At 48.8% G+C, this 19,836-nt stretch overlaps 1 protein-coding gene across 1 annotated transcript in view; it reads left to right on the top strand.

The window, feature by feature from the left end:
- The window catches only part of LOC149440239 (C-type lectin domain family 10 member A-like), a 54,023-nt gene that overhangs the window by 7,906 nt on the left and 26,281 nt on the right, over positions 1-19,836 (top strand). The window contains exons 2-3 of the mRNA XM_089658878.1: positions 2,114-2,236; positions 12,480-12,569. Of these exons, the coding sequence (XP_089515004.1) occupies positions 2,114-2,236; positions 12,480-12,569 (213 nt within the window). The remainder of the gene's footprint in view (positions 1-2,113; positions 2,237-12,479; positions 12,570-19,836) is intronic.

The following is a 19,836-nucleotide window of genomic DNA, read 5'->3' as shown; positions in this document are numbered from 1 at the left end:
CATAAGTCGCTGATCACCACCATAAGTCACTGATCACCGCCATAAGTCGCTGATCACCACCATAAGTCGCTGATCGCTGCCATAAGTCACTGATCGCCGCCATTATTAGTATAAAAAAAACCTAAAAATCCCAGTATCTTTCCCGCCATTTGTGAACGCTATAACTTTCACGTAAACCAATTAATTTACACGTATTGGGTTTTTTTTAGCAAAGACATGTCGCAGAATGCATTTTGGCAGAAATTTATGACTAAATTTGATTTTTAAATTTTTTTTTTACTGGACATGTTTTAGAGCAAAAAGTCCAAAATATTGTTTTTTTTCCTCAAAATTGTCAGCCTTTTTTTTTTTATAGCGCAAAAAATAAAAACCGCACAGGCGATCAAATACCACGGAAAGAAAGCTCAATTGGTGGGAAAAAAAGAATGTAAATTTCATTTATGTACCGTATTGCATGACCGCGCAATTGTCCGTTAAACTAGCGCAGCGCTGTATAGCAGAAAAATGGCGTAAATTGCAGTATCTATACCATAGTTTGTAGACGCTATAACTTCACACAAAGCAATCAATATACACTTATTGGGATTTTTTCACCAAAAACATGGAGCAGAATACATTTTGGCCTAAATTTATAACCAACTTTGAGTTTACTATATATTTTTTATAGCTGAAAGTAAAAAATATTGTTTTTCTTCAAAATTTTGGGTCTTTTTTTGTTTATAGCGTGAAAAATAAAAAGCGCACAGGTGATCAAATACCACCGAAAGAAAGCTCTATTTGTGTGCAAAAAAGGACGTAAATTTTGTTTGGGTGCAGCATTGCATGACCGCGCAATTATCAGTTGAATTAGTGCAAAGTAGCAAAAAGAGGCGTGGTCAGGAAGGGGGGTAAATCCTCCGGAGGGCGAGGGGTTAAACAAAACAACGTGTTGTTGCTGATTTTTGCATTTTATTTTTGATTCGTTCTCAGTGGGCGGAGCTCCTGACTACAGAAACCTTTCCACTACATAGTGAGAGAGTTCTACAAAGCGGCTCGTTTTCCACTGCTGATCGCTCAGCTGTAGCAGCGTGAGTGTAAAATGTAGAAGTGATTCCTTCATCGTTCTGCGACAACCGTTCTACGACAACCGTTCTACAGCGTAACGCGCCACGGATTCAGTAACAGCTGATTGCCAGGCAGAGAGACAAGAAAAAGAAAAACTCTCATTAATATTTGGAAATCTGGAAGTTTATGGGAGGAGCAAGGAGTTCGAGGGCCTCCAGAAACAAGGTTCAAGGCAAGATTGTTCAAAGAGTTGCCCAGGCAGCAGTCCAGTGTCTCAGGGGGGCTCAGCAAGAAGAGATACCGGCACACACAGCAGAGGTTGCAGGTTCAGATCTGGGTCCTGACAGTGTACCGCCGGAGCTGCGGTAAAGTAAAACCAGCGGTGGGGATCCTCGGTGACATCATTGACCAAATATGGTCATGACTGCGTTTGGTCGGTGTCGTATACCCCGGCATCCCTAGCTATTGGCTTCGTTTTTAGCAGCCGGGGATTTGGGAGGCTGAACTGGCCAACTTTGACCAGTTTAAATGGTGGGTTTGGCAAACCGCGAACAGGCTTGGTCCAAGACGAACCCACGTTCAACCTGAACCCGAATGTCATCCTGATCCTTGATCACATGTCTTGTTCCACCACATATCCCAAAATGAAAAAGAGGATTAGTCCTCATGTCAAGATATTGGGTGGAGCCATGCAAACCACTCCCCCTTTGCTTCCACAGCCAGATGCAAACTCAATACGGCTGGTGAAGCGTTCCAATATAACTTCATTTTAACGTCTTCAGGACCGCCCACCACACTTTTTTCAGCCAGACTAACTATGTAACTATGTAACTATGTAACCTATACTGCGGCAGTGCTGGATCACGTACATCACATGACATCCGCACCCACCGCCCCGGCTGTGCCGTCTTTCGCTCGATCGGCTGAATGAATGATTGGTTTTGTTTGGGATATTTATTCAGTATATTCAGCTTTTAATGTATTAGGTCACCTTATGGGGCCACCAGCATCTCTGCCAGACCATCACACATCTTTGTTTTCTGCATTTAATGACTATGTTTCATTCCAGGCTCCGCCCAGGAGGATCTCGCTGAGGATGTTACATATGAGAATGTCACCGGTCTACGGCCACCCAGAGAGGAGAGACCGCCTCCTGCACCCGCTATGGGTAGAGGCCATCGGCTGAAGGCAGGTGAGGGGCAACATTGTGCTGTACATGTATGTGTCATCAACCTAACGTGTACAGTCATGGCTGTGGATAAGGGGGCACTAGAGAGGAGAGACCGCTTCCGGCACCCGCTATGGGTAGAGGCCATCGGCTGAAGGCAGGTGAGGTGTAACATTGTGCTGTACATGTATGTGCCATCAACCTAGGGCTGTGGATAAGGGGGCACTAGAGAGGAGAGACCGCTTCCGGCACCCGCTATGGGTAGAGGCCATTGGCTGAAGGCAGGTGAGGTGTAACAGTGTGCTGTACATGTATGTGTCATCAACCTAACGTGTACAGTCTGGGCTGTGGATAAGGGGGCACTAGAGAGGAGAGACCGCTTCCGGCACCCGCTATGGGTAGAGGCCATTGGCTGAAGGCATGTGAGGTGTAACATTGTGCTGTACATGTATGTGCCATCAACCTAGGGCTGTGGATAAGGGGGCACTAGAGAGGAGAGACCGAATCCGGCACCCGCTATGGGTAGAGGCCATCGGCTGAAGGCAGGTGAGGGGCAACATTGTGCTGTACATGTATGTGTCATCAACCTAACGTGTACAGTCATGGCTGTGGATAAAGGGTTTGTGCTGTACATGTATGTGCCATCAACCTAGGGCTGTGGATAAGGGGGCACTAGAGAGGAGAGACCGAATCCGGCACCCGCTATGGGTAGAGGCCATCGGCTGAAGGCAGGTGAGGGGCAACATTGTGCTGTACATGTATGTGTCATCAACCTAACGTGTACAGTCATGGCTGTGGATAAAGGGGCACTAGAGAGGAGAGACCGCTTCTGGCACCCGCTATGGGTAGAGGCCATCGGCTGAAGGCAGGTGAGGTGTAACATTGTGCTGTACATGTATGTGCCATCAACCTAGGGCTGTGGATAAGGGGGCACTAGAGAGGAGAGACCGCCTCCGGCACCCGCTATGGGTAGAGGCCATTGGCTGAAGGCAGGTGAGGTGTAACATTGTGCTGTACATGTATGTGCCATCAACCTAGGGCTGTGGATAAGGGGGCACTAGAGAGGAGAGACCGAATCCGGCACCCGCTATGGGTAGAGGCCATTGGCTGAAGGCAGGTGAGGTGTAACATTGTGCTGTACATGTATGTGCCATCAACCTAGGGCTGTGGATAAGGGGGCACTAGAGAGGAGAGACCGCCTCCGGCACCCGCTATGGGTAGAGGCCATCGGCTGAAGGCAGGTGAGGTGTAACATTGTGCTGTACATGTATGTGCCATCAACCTAGGGCTGTGGATAAGGGGGCACTAGAGAGGAGAGACCGAATCCGGCACCCGCTATGGGTAGAGGACATTGGCTGAAGGCAGGTGAGGTGTAACATTGTGCTGTACATGTATGTGCCATCAACCTAACGTGTACAGTCAGGGCTGTGTATAAGGGGGCACTAGAGAGGAGAGACCACCTCCTGCACCCGCTATGGGTAGAGGCCATTGGCTGAAGGCAGGTGAGATGTAACATTGTGCTGTACATGTATGTGCCATCAACCCAGGGCCGTGGATAAGGTGGCACCACCAGTCCTCCTATGCGGGGCACAGGCCAGCAGGGGGGCCCAGGTAGCTGGGTGAATCAGATGTGGGCAGGGAGGATGATCAGCACAGCATGTGGGGGGGTGGGAAATACTGGAACCGATTCCCTGTATGGCTCTTCCTACAGCAGCTGAAATCCGGTTTCTTCTCCTCTTCCTCTCAGCTGGTGCAGAGATAGCCATGCAGGGAATCGGTTCCAGTCATTCCTCTCTCAGCCCCTGTGTTGATAGAGGTACATTTAGTTTTTGGCTTCTTCTGCAATCCGAGAAGCAGTGGTTGTTTTGTCTGGCCTGTTCAGGACTTTGTGAGCTGGGAGTTTGGTTGCTTCCCCCTGCCTCTAGAATTTTCTGGAGCCTTAGGGAGGGAAAATTCAAATGACCAACCTGGATAATGAGCAGGACCCAGCCAATCCCTGGGGAGGTGTGCCCAGATGGTGGTTGGGATGCTAATAAATAGCCTGGAGCCCTGAGGAGATTGTCATTTTCCCTGGGGGAAGTGATCTGTGAGGTGAGAGGAGAGGGGGGGCTGCTTGCCCCTGGAACCCTTTGGACTGGATGCTGGTCTACTCTACAATAGGCTGCACCTATGGACTGATCTTGTTCCTGGATTCTGTGAGCAGAGCCTCCTTTCTGTGTTGCACCTCAATTCATGGTCATCAGCCATGAACCTGTAGATTGTTCGAGTCTATCTCTACCTGTGCTAAAGCTACTTTATGGTCCTCAGCCATGAACCTGTAGACTGTTCCAGTCTACCTCTACCTGTGCTAAAGCAACTTCATGGTCCTCAGCCATGAACCTGTTGACTGTTCCAGTCTAGCTCTACCTGGGCTAAAGCTACTTCATGGTCCTCAGCCATGAACCTGTAGACTGTTCCAGTCTACCTCTACCTGTGCTAAAACTACTTCATGGTCCTCAGCCATGAACCTGTAGACTGTTCCAGTGATGTCACAAAGACCCGCCCAATATGTATGTGTTTTGTCTCATTGACTTCCTCAAAAGCTACTGAGGAAGTCAATGTGATGAAACATGTACACATCAGGTGGATCTTGAGGGATAGTATGGCCTGTTTGCCCTTATGCCAGTTGGCCATGTTTTGTAGAAGCTGTTCAAACCTCCTTGGCCCTGTGTGAAAATGTAATTGCCCACTCCCTCTTTGCTAATTCATGAATGAATTGTGATTAACCTTTTTGTAAAGCTTAGTAAAATTTCACTTCCCACACCCAGGCCTGATTGCTGCCAGACCTGTTGAATCAAGAAATCACCTAAATAGAAGCTATCTGGCAAAGTGAAGCACACTAATAGATCTAAAAAACAACAACACACCATGCTGCAATCTAAAGAAATTCAATAACAGATTAGAAACAAATTAATTGACATGTATCAGTCTGGAGTTCCAAGGCCATTTCTAAGGCTTTGGAACTCCAGCGAACCATGGTGAGAGCCATTATCCACAAATAGGGAAAACTTGGAAACTTTCCAAGGGTGGCAGGCCTACCAATATGATTCCAAGAGCACATCAACGACTCATGCAGGAGGTCATAAAAGAACCCAGAACAACATCTAGAGAGCTGCAGGCCTCACTTGCTGCAGGTAAGGTCAGTGTTCAAGATTCAACAATAAGAAATAGACTGGACAAAAATGGCTTCAATTGGAGAACTCCAAGGCCAAAGCCACTGCTGACCAAAAAGAACACAAAATATCTTGCTTATCCTCAAAACTTTTGGGCAAATATTCTGTGGACTGATATCATACAAACAGTCACAGCGGTGGTAGTGTGATGGTCTGGGTTCAGGATCTGGATGACTTGTCATCATTGATGGAACCATGAATTCTGTACTCTACCAGAGAATCCTGAAGGAGAATGTCCGCCCATCAGTTCCTGACCTCAAGCTGAAGCACACTTGGGTTATGCAGCAGGACAACGATCCAAAACACACCGGCAGGTCCACCTCTGAATAGCTCAAAAAGAACAAAATGAAGGTTTTGGAGAGGCTTAGTCAAAGTCTGGACTTTAATCCAGTTGAGATGCTGTGGTGCGACCTTAAACAGGCCATTCATGCTGGAAAACCCTCCGATGTGGCTGAATGAAAACAATTCTGCAAAGAAGAGCGGGCTGAAATTCCTCCACAGCGATGGGAAAGACTCAACGCCAATTATCACAAACGCTCGATTGCAGGTGTGGCCCCCAAGGGTGGCGCAACCAGTTATTAGGTTTAGGGGGCAATTACTTCCTCACAGAGGGCCAGGCAGGGTTGGGCAGCTTTTTTCCCTTAATAAATGAAATATTCATTAAAAAACTACAATTTGTATTTCGTCAGGTTATCTTTGTGTCATATTAACATTTATTTGATGATCTGAAACATTTAAGTCTGACAAATATGCAGAAAAAAAATCAGGATGAGGGCAAATACTTTTTCACAGCACTGTATATAGAGGATCGATTATGGTTCAGTAGTAGGAATGGTTTCATTTAATGTTTTTGGTTACATCATTGAAGGATGTTATTATTATTATTATTATTATTAATATTAATATTATACAGGATTTATGGTGCCAACAGTTTGCTCAGCACTTTACAATATAACGGGAGACAATACAGTTCAATACAAGAAGGATAGGAGGACCTGATCCTGGGAGCTTACAATCTAGGAGGGAGGGGCTAGCGGTAGAAAAGGTAGTAACTATGGGGGGTGTTGATTGGTATTAGCACTTCCCTATCTGAGTATACAGATTTCTTTTATGTTGGTCTTTGAAAAAGGTCTGATGCACCAAGCTGTGCGATTCATGTGCAGGAAGTCACAGAGGAAGTTGTGGTCTGTCTAAACAAAGGGTTATTTTTAGAAAGAAATAAGAAAAATCTTCGAAATGGGAATGAAGTAAAAACAGAAATAAAAATTCCCTCGTCCCTTTAGAAGAGCTCTGATGATGGCAGTATAGGACCCCAGAGCCCTGAGGGTGGCAGTGTAGGACCCCAGAGCCCCGGGGATGGCAGTGTAGGACCCCAGAGCCCTGAGGACGGCAGTGAAGGACCCCAGAGCCCTGAGTATGGCAGTGTCGGACCCCAGATACCTGATGATGACATTGTAGAACCTCAGAGCCCTGAGAATGGCAGTGAAGGACCCCAGAGCCCTGAGGGTGGCAGTGTAGGACCCCAAAGCTCTGATGATGACATTGTAAGACCCCAAAACTCTGAGGATGGCAGTGAAGGACCCAGGAGCCCTTAGGATGGCAGTGTAGGACCCCAGAGCCCTGTGGGTGGCAGTGTAGGACCCCAGAGCCCTGAGGGTGGCAGTGTAGGACCCCAGAGCCCTGAGGGTGGTAGTGTAGGACCCCAGAGCTCTGATGATAACAGTGTAGAACCCCAGAGCTCTGATGATGGTGGTGTAGGACCCCTGAATTCTGATGATGGCATTTTAGGACCCCAGAGCCCCAAGGATGATAACATTGTAGCCCCAAATCCGATGATGACATTGTAGGACCCCAGAACTCTGAGGATAGCAGTGAAGGACCCCAGAGCTCTGAGGATGGCAGTGTAGGGCCCCAGAGCTCTGATGATGGTGCTTTAGGACCCCAGAGCTCTGATGATGGCAGTTTAGGACCCCAGAGCCCCAAGGATGACATTGTGGGACCCCAGAGCTCTGATGATGACATTGTAAGACCCCAGAGCTCTGATGATAACAGTGTAGAACCGCAGAGCTCTGATGATGGTGGTGTAGGATCCCAGAGTTATGATGACATTGTAGGACCCCAGAACTCTGAGGATAGCAGTGAAGGACCCCAGAGCCCTGAGGATGGCAGCGTAGAGCCCCAGAGCTCTGATGATGGTGGAATAGGACCCCAGAGCTCTGATGATGACATTGTAGGACCCCAGAGCTCTGAGGATAGCAGTGAAGGACCCCAGAGCCCCAAAGGATAGCAGTGTAGGACCCCATAGCCCTGAGGATGGCAGTTTAAGACCCCAGAGCCCTGAAGATGGCAGTTTAGGACCCCAGAGCCCCAAGGATGGCATTGTGGACCCCAGAGCTCTGATGGTGACAGTGTAGAACAACAGAAAGCTGATGATGGTGGTGTAGGACCCCAGAGCTCTAATGATGATATTGTAGGACCCCAGAACTCTGAGGATAGCAGTGAAGGACCCCAGAGCCCTGAGTGTGGCAGCATAGGGCCCCAGAGCTCTGATGATGACAGTGTAGAACCCCAGAGCTCTGATGATGACATTGTAGGACCCCAGAGCTCTGAGGATAGCAGTGAAGGACCCCAGAGCCCCAAGGATGTCAGAGTAGGACCCCAGAGCCCTGAGAATGACAGTTTAGGACCCCAGAGCCACAAGGATAGCATTGTAGGACCCCGGAGCTCTGATAATGACAGCGTAGAACCCCAAAGCTCTGGTGATGGTGGCGTAGGACCCCAGAGCTCTAATGATGGTAGTTTAGGACCACAGAACTCTGATGATGGTAGTGTAGGAGCACAGAGTCCCGAGGAGATGATGGCAGTATAGGACCCCAGAGCCTTGAGGATGGCAGTGTAGGACCTCAAAGCCCTGAGGATGGCAGTAAAGGACCCCAGAGCCTTAAGGATGGTAGTGTAGGACCCCAAAGCCCTGAGGATGGCGGTGTAGGGGGTTCCTTAGGCCATAGTCAGTAGAGAACATGTCCAAGGGCTCTACAGGATGGTAAGTTTTTAGGGATCTCTTGAGGTATGGGCTTTAAACTAACGTCCTCATGTGGGCAGTACAGGGGCTGCCATTGCTTCAGAGTTGACTTGCTGCGCCTGACATAAGTATTTTTGAGTCATAAACCCAGAACAAATGCATAGTAAATGAGTATCAGAAAAGGGCCAGAATTCCTTATCTGTATGTGTCTTGGTCAGAATCAGCATGAGAACAAGCATTCTTAAAAGGCAAGCTCAGCAATGTCAGTGTTCTGTTACACTTTTATGTAATGTTTCTGTGTTTTATTGTACTGCATCAGGTTATTGTTATTTTTTTAGTATGCTGACATCTAATGGCAGTTTTGGACCACTACAACTTGTTTATTTCATTGATCTTGTACCCTCCTCTGTCGTCCCCCACCTGCAGGTTGAGGGGCTCTGGGTTGTTTGTTTTGAGCAGATTTCTCCAGGTTTGGTAAAGCCTGGTCAGAGTCCTGGTGCTCAGGAGCTTTGCAGAGTATTGGGTGGGACGCAGCTTCTAACCTCGGGTCCACATTTTGGTGCACAGTCCTTATGGTATGGGTGCTGACCAGTGTTCAGGGTTTAACCCTCCTGAGGAGTCCATGTGACTGCAAGAGAGCAGCTAGATGTGTGCAGAGCAGAGCAAAGCCAGGAGTCTGAATTAAGCATTTTGAGATATTTTTTAACAGGAAAGGAGGAATGCTGAACATCCCTAGAAGGGTAGCCTGCTTTCTATTGACATTGGTTCCCACTATCCTTCCCTAATGGATCTTATTGCATGCCAGTTGATTGGTATAAGCTTTATGTTGATGAGCTTGCCCCAATTTTGTGTGACCTCTATGCTATGTTTCATGAGCATGGGCTTCCCAAGACTCCTTGTATCATGCGCATGTGGTCCTGATCCGTAAACCAGACATTAACCTTAGGTGCCTCTTTACCCATCTACAGGCCAATCATGAGAACTCAGGCAGTAGTGTGGTGTTAGCAATGGATTTCAAAAATGCATTTGATTCTGTGGACTGGACCTACATGTGCGTGGTACTGGGACATATGGGATTTGGAACCTCCTTTCTTAAATGGATCTCCTTTCTGTACAAACATCCCCAGGCAGCCATTAATATAGGACACATGGTGTCTTCCCCATTTTTGGCAAAAAGAGATACTCGTCAGGGGTGTCCTCTGTCACCTTCCATTTTTGCTCTCTTGATGGAGCCAATAGATGTGGTCCTTCATACTGACCCTGGTGTTTGAGGTTTGGTGCTTCATAGACTGCAGGAAAAGCTGGTGCTCTACACCAATGACATGTTAGTGTTTTTGCAAGACCCGAACCTTTCATTGAAGGCCGCTCTGTGCATTTTAGATCAATACTTGGTCTTCTCCGGCCTCAAAGTTAATTGGACCAAACCACAGATCCTTTCCTTGAACCCATTCCACCTACTGATAGAGATGACTCTTTACCCCTTCAGTTGGTAGCACAAATTAAATACCTTGGTCTCAGGGTAGGAAACACTACAAATCCTGTTATACAGAGGTTGCACCACCCCATATCCTCTTACTTGTACCATGAAGGCAACCGTTCAGGTGTGGGACAAGACCTGAGTACTTCCTTCAGCCTCTACCAACCATAGATCTCAGCACAGCTCATTATAAAATAATCTGAATCTCTACTTCCTCCTCCAGCTCCCAGACCCTGCTCTCTGGGCATCTAAAGGTATTGAGTTTCTTAAAGATTAGTTTATTGCAGGTGAATTTCCCTCCTTTGATGAATTAAAAGTGCAGTACACTTTACCTAATTGGTATTTTTTAGATACACTATATTGCCAAAAGTATTGGGCCACCTGCCTTTCCACGCACATGAACTTTAATGGCATCCCAGTCTTAGTCCATAGGGTTCAATATTGAGTTGGCCCCGCCCTTTGCAGCTATAACAGCTTCAACTCTTCTGGGAAGGCCGTCCACAAGGTTTAGGAGGGTGTCTATGGGAAGGTTGGACCATTCTTCCAGAAGCACATTTGTCAGGTCAGGCACTGATGTCAGGGGAGGAGGCCTGGCTCACAGTCTCCGCTCTAATTCATCCCAAAGGTGTTCTATGGGGTTGAGGTCAGGACTCTGTGCAGGCCAGTCAAGTTCCTCCACCCCAAACTGGATCCTCCATGTCTTTATGGACCTTGCTTTGTGCACTGGTGTGCAGTCATGTTCCCGCAAAGTTGGGAATTCACTGAGCTCCATTCTTTCACAAATGTTTGTAGAAGCAGTCTGCATGCCTAGGTGCTTGATTGTATTCACCTGGGACCATGATTGGAACACCTGAATCCAATGCTTTGGAGTTGTCCCAATACTTTTGTCAATATAGTGTATCTCCATCTTTGGCATGCTTATATCTCTCAGTTTAAAATTGTGCACAGAAATCACCTCGCTCCTGCCAAGGTTAGTAAAAACTACAGCCCTCAAAGAGGTGTGCCTAAATCAGACTTTCTGCACTTTTTTTGGACGGGCCTTAAAATGAGACCTTATTGGTCCCACGTCCTTCAATTTATCTTTGCGGGAACAACTATTCATAGCCCTTAGACACAGTGGGGTATTTAGGTTTTGTGCTGGCCTAGGCAACACAAAAATTGGTGCCCCCCTGCTGAAGGACCCTGATATTGACCAAAAGCACCCCTGCCCTCCACCCAAGCCTTCCACTACCACTGCCCCCTATACACCAGCCACCATCCCCCATGGCGATAGAGAGAAAGAAACTCACCTTCACAGCTCCAAACATCCCCAGGAACGAGAGTCAGGCTGTGCATACACCGTCATGAAACCTGCAGCATCTCTCGGAACCCACCAGATCCTCATGCCGTGTGTGTCCCTTCTTCCAAGGGGCAGTGCTGCCCCCCTTCAAAAATGCCACCCTTGGCAAATGCCTTGTAGTAAATACACCTCTGCTTAGACATGTTGCACTGTCTCTTGGGACTTGTTGAACCCTTACCCCAATAAAATCATCCAGATCGTTGCTTGGAGTTTTATTGTTGTATGCTAGAAAACTGATTGTACATAAATGGAAGTCTCCTGTGCCACCCACTCTAAACACTTGGAAATCTTTGGTGAATCTGGTTCTCCCATTGTATAAGGCCACCTACAACAGCAAGGGGTGCCCAACTAAACCTGATAAACTCAGTGTGGGTGGAAAGTCCTGGCATGGCCACATGATCTTTGCACATGTTTCTTCTGCGTAGGATCTTTGTTAGTCCTGTTGTTCATTTTGGGACTACCGTCTGCTGTTGGTTTCTGATGGTTCTTGGCTTTGTGTAATTTGATTGGGTGATTACCCTTGGTTTCTGCTTGTGTATTGGCTCCTCATTGCTGGCATATTCTACTGTCTCCAACTCTGCCTGATGGTTTGTTGGGACTACTGAAGCACATTGGTTTTCTGCACCTTTTTTTGCTTTTTGTTTTTCTTTTTTGTTGTTTTTTTAGTGCTTCTGCAATGTCATGTTGTATAACTGTTTAAAATCAAGAAACAGAATTTATTAAAAAGTAAAAAAAAAAAAAAGCTTGTTCCCATGGATATCTTTACTAGACTCAGTGCTGTCCTTAGAAAGGTGCCAACAAACACACAGTGACACCAATTGTATATCAAACCACCATACAGGTATTGGCCTGACATAGGACCATTGAGTTTTGGATTTCTTTTTCCTACTGATATTGCTGGCGATTGAGCCTACAATTTATCCCAAGGCCAGGTATCGTCACGTCAGACTTGGAATGAGAGGAAACTGGTGGCAATGCCAAGCAGAAATTGGACATTGGGTCTAAAACACCAGCAAAGATCGGCCTACATATCTTTATTGGTGGCCACTTTCGTTTGGTCATTCTTCCCAGTGACTGGTGTGCAGATGGATATTTCAGAGGGATTATAGTCAGGAAAATACATATAACCTACATGTTACTTATAAAGAATGATCTCCTATATCTGATGAAGGTCTTGTCATGGTCTGCATAGTAATGTCTCCACTCTTGTATCATAGGCCTCCAGACGTGGTCTCTGCACCTTTCTCTGGTCCTCCTGATGCTCTGTCTGGTTTTATCGGCGGTTGTCATCGGCTTGACTGTGAAATGTAAGTAATTCCCTACATTTCTAGGTAGTGAAGGTATAACTGTACAGGTCATGGTGAATAGGGACTAATGGGATCAAAAAGCCTTCCAAACGCATCAGTGTGTAGCACAGTAACTCCTTTGTAGACCAGAAGGTATTCATATGTCTCGTTCCATCACATATCCTGGAAATCAAAGAACGATTCCTAATTTCAAGAAGCGGGTGGAGCCATGCAAATCATCTTTACACCCTATCATCTAGAGGCACATCCCGAAACCCTGGTGTATATATATATAGTGCAAATATTACGGGGCCATATACAGTGTTATATAATGACGTTCTTTGTAGTTCAGTCCAGTTAGGAGAGGCTCTGAAGTGTGACCTGTTCATATGGAGGGAAATGGTGCTGCAAAATCCAGCAGACAGGTGCAGGATTGGGACTCTGACACCATCTACTATGTATGTTCTCTGTGCTGATGGTGGACCATGTACCAGGATAGAGTTGAATGTGAAACTGAAGAAGATCTGTGGATTGTGTGCAGCAAGGGAAAGAATACAGGAGAGGCATGACTAGAGGATGTCATTGATATCTAAACTACATGTGTCAAACACAAGGTCAGAGGGACAAATTTGGCCTGCTAAACCATTTCATGTGGCCCTTGCACCACTCCTGCAGCTGCAGCACTCCCCCTCATCTCCACCCCCCACCTTGTCTGAACAGTCAGCAGCAGAGAGGAGGACAGAACTTATCTGCCAGATCCTGCACTTCTCTATGCAGCCTCAGCACCCCCCCCGTCTCTGCCTCTCTTGGTCACAGCAGTCGGCAGTAGAGAGGAGGACAGAACTCTTCCACCAGATCCTGCACCTCTCTGTGAAGCCTCAGCATCCCCCTGTCTCTGCCTCCCCTGGTCTCAACAGTGGGCAGCAGAGAGGAGGACAGAATTTCCCCGCCATATCCTGCACTTCTCTGTGCAGCCTCAGCACCCCCTCATCTCTGCCTCCCCTGGTCTCAGCAGTTGGCAGCAGAGAGGAGGACAAAACTCCTCAGCCAGATCCTGCACTTCTCTGCAGCCTCAGCACCCCCATGTCTCTGCTTCCCCTGGTCTCAGCAGTCAGCAGCACAGAAGAGGACAGAACTCCTCTGCCTGATCCTACACTTCTCCGTGCAGCCTCAGCACCCTACTGTCTCTGCCTCTCCTGATCTCAGCAGTTGGCAGCAGAGAGGAGAACATAACTCCTCCTACAGATCCTGCACTTCTCTGTGCAGCCTCAGCACCAGGGGCGGACTGACAACTCATGGGGCCCCCAGGCAATAGGGGATCATGGGGCCCCTGTGTCCTCGCCTACACTCAAACCACACCCAAAAAAGCCTATGAAAGGTACCAGGGGCATCTCATGGGGTCCCCTACTGACCCCGGGCCCTTGGCAGTGCCCGAGTTCCCAAATGGTCAGTCCGCCCCTGCTTAGCACGCTTTCATCTGAACTTCCCCTGGTTTCAGCAGTCGGCAGCACAGGGGAGGACAGAACTCCTCCTACAGATCCTGCACTTCTCTCTGCAGCCTCAGCACCCCCTCATTTCTGCCACCCCTAGTCTCAGCAGTCAGAAGCAGAGAAGAGAACAGAACTCCTCTGCCAGATCCTGTACTTCTCTGTGCAGCCTCAGCACCCCCCTATGTCTCTTCCTTCCCTGGTCTCAGCAGTCGGCAGCAGAGAGGAGGACAGAACTCTTCCACCAGATCCAGCACTTCTCTGTACAGCCTCAGCACCCCCCTGTCTCTGCCTCCCCTAGTCTCAGCAATCGGCAGCAGAGAGGAGGACAGAACTCTGCCAGATCGTGCACTTCTCTGTACAGCCTCAGCACCCCCTCATCCCCTGGTCTCAGCATTCAGCACACTCTGGCAGCTGACTCAAGTCCTCCTCTGGTCCTCCTCCAGAACCTGCAATTTTTGCTTCCCAGCTCCACCCCCAGCAGCAGCACATGGTAAGTGGGGTGTGCCCAGTGATGGAGGAACTGTTGATTTCGGAAGGTGGGGGGGCTCTTGACTTCTGATGTAAGGGGGGTGCTCTGGACATCTAGTCTTACAGATAAAACCAGCCTACAGTGAAATGGAGTCTGACACCCCTGATCTAAACCCAAGAAGAAAAATGTACAATATGGCAGCTCACTAGTTCTGTTGACCTGCAAATCACACACTTCCTGTCCCAGGGTGACAACATTCACTCACTCTACTGAGTGGAAGAAGCATTGTCACCACCAGACAGGAAGCATACCCCCTCCCCCATCCTATTCTCCATCATGGAGGGCAGGGTATGTCTATAGTTCACAGAGGGCAGAGGGAGAGCCTGCGGGCAGTCAGGAGCTCACTGGATTTCTGGCAGGATCAAAGAGTACGTCTTTATTCTTATTGAACAGATATAACAAAGAGTTTTGGATGGTTTGTGGAACAGATCAAAGTGAGCAAATTAAAGATACTCATTATTGGGATCTACATCGGGGGTCTCCAAACCATTCAAACAATGGGCCAGTTTATTGTCCTTCAAACCTTAGGGGGGCCGGATTGTGGCCAGCGGGGGTAGAAAATTATAAAACTTTTTTTTGTGCCAGTCAATATTTTGAAAACAAAAGTAAAATAAAATAAAGTCCAAATAAATTAGTCCTCCGTGTCCAAATTGATCATCCTCATCAATCCCAATAAATCCAAAAAAGGTGTATGCCTCAAAAAATGGAAAAACTACATATTACATTACCCTCAATATCAACTGGTATATATTATATCAAACCGCAAGTATATACTAAACAAAACATTTTTAGAACTTTAAAATGCGTTGTATTCGCTCCCTGGACTCTCACTCCAGCGTCGTAGCCGCTCCCTGGGCTCTCACTCCAGCGTTGCAGTCGCTCCCTGGGCTCTCACTCCAGCGTCGTAGCCGCTCCCTGGGCTCTCACTCCAGCGTTGTAGCCGCTCCCTGGGCTCTCACTCCAGTGTTGCAGCCGCTCCCTGGGCTCTCACTCTAGCGTTGTAGCCGCTCCCCGGGCTCTCACTCCAGCGTTGTAGCCGCTCCCTGGGCTCTCACTCCAGCGTTGTAGCCGCTCCCTGGGCTCTCACTCCAGCATTGTAGCCGCTCCCCGGGCTCTCACTCCAGCGTTGTAGCCGCTCCCCGGGCTCTCACTCCAGCATTGTAGCCGCTCCCTGGGCTCTCACTCCAGCGTTGCAGCCGCTCCCTGGACTCTCACTCCAGCGTTGTAGCCGCTCCCTGGGCTCTCACTCCAGCGTTGTAGCCGCTCCCTGGGCTCTCACTCCAGCGTTGCAGTCGCTCCCTGGGCTCTCACTCCAGCGTTGTAGCCGCTCCCTGGGCTCTCACTCCAGCGTTGTAGTCGCTCCATAGGCTCTCACTCCAGCGTTGTAGCCGCTCCCTGGGCTCTCACTCCAGCGTTGTAGCCGCTCCCTGGGCTCTCACTCCAGCGTTGTAGTCGCTCCCTGGGCTCTCACTCCAGCGTTGCAGCCGCTCCCTGGACTCTCACTCCAGCGTTGTAGCCGCTCCCTGGGCTCTCACTCCAGCGTTGTAGCCGCTCCCTGGGCTCTCACTCCAGCGTTGTAGTCGCTCCCTGGGCTTTCACTCCAGCGTCGTAGCCGCTCCCTGGGCTCTCACTCCAGCGTTGTAGCCGCTCCCTGGGCTCTCACTCCAGCGTTGTAGCCGCTCCCTGGGCTCTCACTCCAGCGTTGCAGTCGCTCCCTGGGCTCTCACTCCAGCGTTGTAGCCGCTCCCTGGGCTCTCACTCCAGCGTTGTAGCCTCTCCCTGGGCTTTCACTCCAGCGTTGTAGCCGCTCCCTGGGCTCTCACTCCAGCGTTGTAGCCGCTCCCTGGGCTCTCATTCCAGCGTTGTAGCCGCTCCCCGGGCTCTCACTCCAGCGTTGTAGTTGCTCCCCGGGCTCTCACTCCAGCGTTGTAGTCGCTCCCTGGGCTCTCACTCCAGCGTTGTAGTCGCTCCCTGGGCTCTCACTCCAGCGATGTAGCCGTTCCCTGGGCTCTCACTCCAGCGTTGTAGACGCTCCCTGGGCTCTCACTCCAGCGATGTAGCCGCTCCCTGGGCTCTCACTCCAGCGTTGTAGTCATTCCCTGGGCTCTCACTCCAGCGTTGTAGACGCTCCCTGGGCTCTCACTCCAGCGATGTAGCCGCTCCCTGGGCTCTCACTCCAGCGTTGCAGCCGCTCCCTGGCCTCTCACTCCAGCGTTGCAGTCGCTCCCTGGGCTCTCACTCCAGCATTGTAGTCGTTCCCTGGGCTCTCACTCCAGCGTTGTAGCCGCTCCCTGGGCTCTCACTCCAGCGTTGCAGTCGCTCCCTGGGCTCTCACTCCAGCGTTGTAGCCGCTCCCTGGGCTCTCACTCCAGCGTTGTAGCCTCTCCCTGGGCTTTCACTCCAGCGTTGTAGCCGCTCCCTGGGCTCTCACTCCAGCGTTGTAGCCGCTCCCTGGGCTCTCATTCCAGCGTTGTAGCCGCTCCCCGGGCTCTCACTCCAGCGTTGTAGTTGCTCCCCGGGCTCTCACTCCAGCGTTGTAGTCGCTCCCTGGGCTCTCACTCCAGCGTTGTAGTCGCTCCCTGGGCTCTCACTCCAGCGATGTAGCCGTTCCCTGGGCTCTCACTCCAGCGTTGTAGACGCTCCCTGGGCTCTCACTCCAGCGATGTAGCCGCTCCCTGGGCTCTCACTCCAGCGTTGTAGTCATTCCCTGGGCTCTCACTCCAGCGTTGTAGACGCTCCCTGGGCTCTCACTCCAGCGATGTAGCCGCTCCCTGGGCTCTCACTCCAGCGTTGCAGCCGCTCCCTGGCCTCTCACTCCAGCGTTGCAGTCGCTCCCTGGGCTCTCACTCCAGCATTGTAGTCGTTCCCTGGGCTCTCACTCCAGCGATGTAGCCGCTCCCTGGGCTCTCACTCCAGTGTTGCAGTCACTCCCTGGGCTCTCACTCCAGAATGTTACAGATGGGGTTCCAATCCTTAGGTATACATCTCATACCTCCATCATCCTCATAAATAGAAAGGAAGCCAATGTAGTGTAGTATAAAGAGTATAAAACATTTATTTAGTAGTGCATACATATATGGATCTCATCTGTCAGCTGCAAATTCCCTTGACATCGCCTGAACAGCTTCCTGGAACATTATACTGCTTTTTCCAATAGTAAAGATGGCCGCACCGCCACTTTTGGTTTATGTGTTTATGTCAGACGTCACGTCCCTGACGCGTTTCGTCACTTCCGGACTTCTTCTGAAGGGATACTGACATCTGAACGGCGGTTCCTCTTATAGCAAACTCCCTAATTGGCAGGGAGTCCGAAACCGCCATATTAGTACTTGGCAGAGCTTGTTGTTGTATGGGCACAGCGTAATCATATCCTCTAATCTACTCAACTCGTACCGATGCATCACATTACCAATAGAACTAACATCCAATCTAAGCAAATACTATGAGATTAAAACTCTAATGAAACAATATATATTCATACTCTGGGGACATAAATAATAACCTTGTATTAAATATATATATACAGTGGGGCAAAAAAGTATTTAGTCCCCACCAATGGTGCAAGTTCTCCCACTTACAGAGATGAGAGAGGCCTGTAATTGGCATCATAGGGAGACCTCAACTATGAGAGACAAAATGAGAAAACAAATCCAGACAATCACATTGGCTGATCTGGAAAGAATTTATTTGCAAATTATGGTGGAAAATAAGTATTTGGTCACCTACAAACAAGCAAGATTTCTGGCTCTCACAGACCTGAACCTTCTTTAAGAGGCTCCTCTGTCCTGCACTCATTACCTGTATCAATGGCACCTGTTTGAACTTGTTATCAGTATAAAAGACACCTGTCCACAACCTCAAACAGTCACACTCCAAACTCCACTATGGTGAAGACCAAAGAGCTGTCAAAGGACACCAGAAACAAAATTGTAGACCTGCACCAGGCTGGGAAGACTGAATCTGCAATAGGCAAGCAGCTTGGTGTGAACAAATCAACTGTGGGAGCAATAATTAGAAAATGGAAGACATACAAGACCACTGATAATCTCCCTCCATCTGGGGCTCCACACAAGATCTCACTCCGTGGGGTCAAAATGATCACAAGAACGGTGAGCAAAAATCCCAGGACCACACGGGGGGACCTAGTGAATGACCTGCAGAGAGCTGGGGCCAACGTAACAAAGGCTACCATCAGTAACACACTACGCCGCCAGGTACTCAGATCCTGCAGTGCCAGACGTGTCCCCCTGCTTAAGCCAGTACATGTCCGGGGCCCGTCTGAAGTTTGCTAGAGAGCATTTGGATGATCCAGAAGAGGATTGGGAGAATGTCATATGGTCAGATGAAACCAAAATAGAACTGTTTGGTAGAAACACAACTCGTCGTGTTTGGAGGAGAGAGAATGCTGAGTTGCATCCAAAGAGCACCATACCTACTGTGAAGCATGGGGGTGGCAACATCATGCTTTGGGGCTGTTTCTCCGCAAAGGGACCAGGACGACTGATCCATGTACAGGACAGAATGAATGGGGCCATGTATCGTGAGGTTTTGACCTCCTTCCATCAGCAAGGGCATTGAAGATGAAACGTGGCTGGGTCTTCCAACATGACAATGATCCCAAACATACCGCCCGGGCAACGAAGGAGTGGCTTCGTAAGAAGCATTTCAAGGTCCTGGAGTGGCCTAGCCAGTCTCCAGATCTCAACCCCATAGAAAACCTTTGGAGGGAGTTGAAAGTCCGTGTTGCCCAGCGACAGCCCCAAAACATCACTGCTCTAGAGGAGATCTGCATGGAGGAGGAGATCTGCATGGAGGATGGGCCAACATACCAGCAACAGTGTGTGCCAACCTTGTGAAGACTTCCAGGAAACGTCTGACCTCTGTCATTGCCAACAAAGGATATATAACAAAGTATTGACATGAACTTTTCATATTCACCAAATACTTATTTTCCACCATAATTTGCAAATAAATTATTTCCAGATCAGCCAATGAGATTGTCTGGATTTGTTTTCTCATTTTGTCTCTCATACTTGAGGTCTCCCTATGATGCCAATTACAGGCCTCTCTCATCTCTGTAAGTGGGAGAACTTGCACCATTGGTGGGGACTAAATACTTTTTTGCCCCACTGTGTGTATAAAATCTATAATAAAATAAAACTATGGGGAGCATAATTATAAATACTATCACATAACTATATCTATAATACATGTTTATGAACCCTTAACCACCTATTTAGTATTAGCAGTATTCAAATCCTTATTTATT

The sequence above is a fragment of the Staurois parvus genome, unplaced genomic scaffold, assembly GCF_062004578.1.
Source record: "Staurois parvus isolate SC_StPar_1 unplaced genomic scaffold, SC_StPar_1.0 ptg001108l, whole genome shotgun sequence".
Classification (NCBI taxonomy): domain Eukaryota; kingdom Metazoa; phylum Chordata; class Amphibia; order Anura; family Ranidae; genus Staurois; species Staurois parvus.
This window is presented reverse-complemented; position numbering and strand designations above follow the sequence as displayed.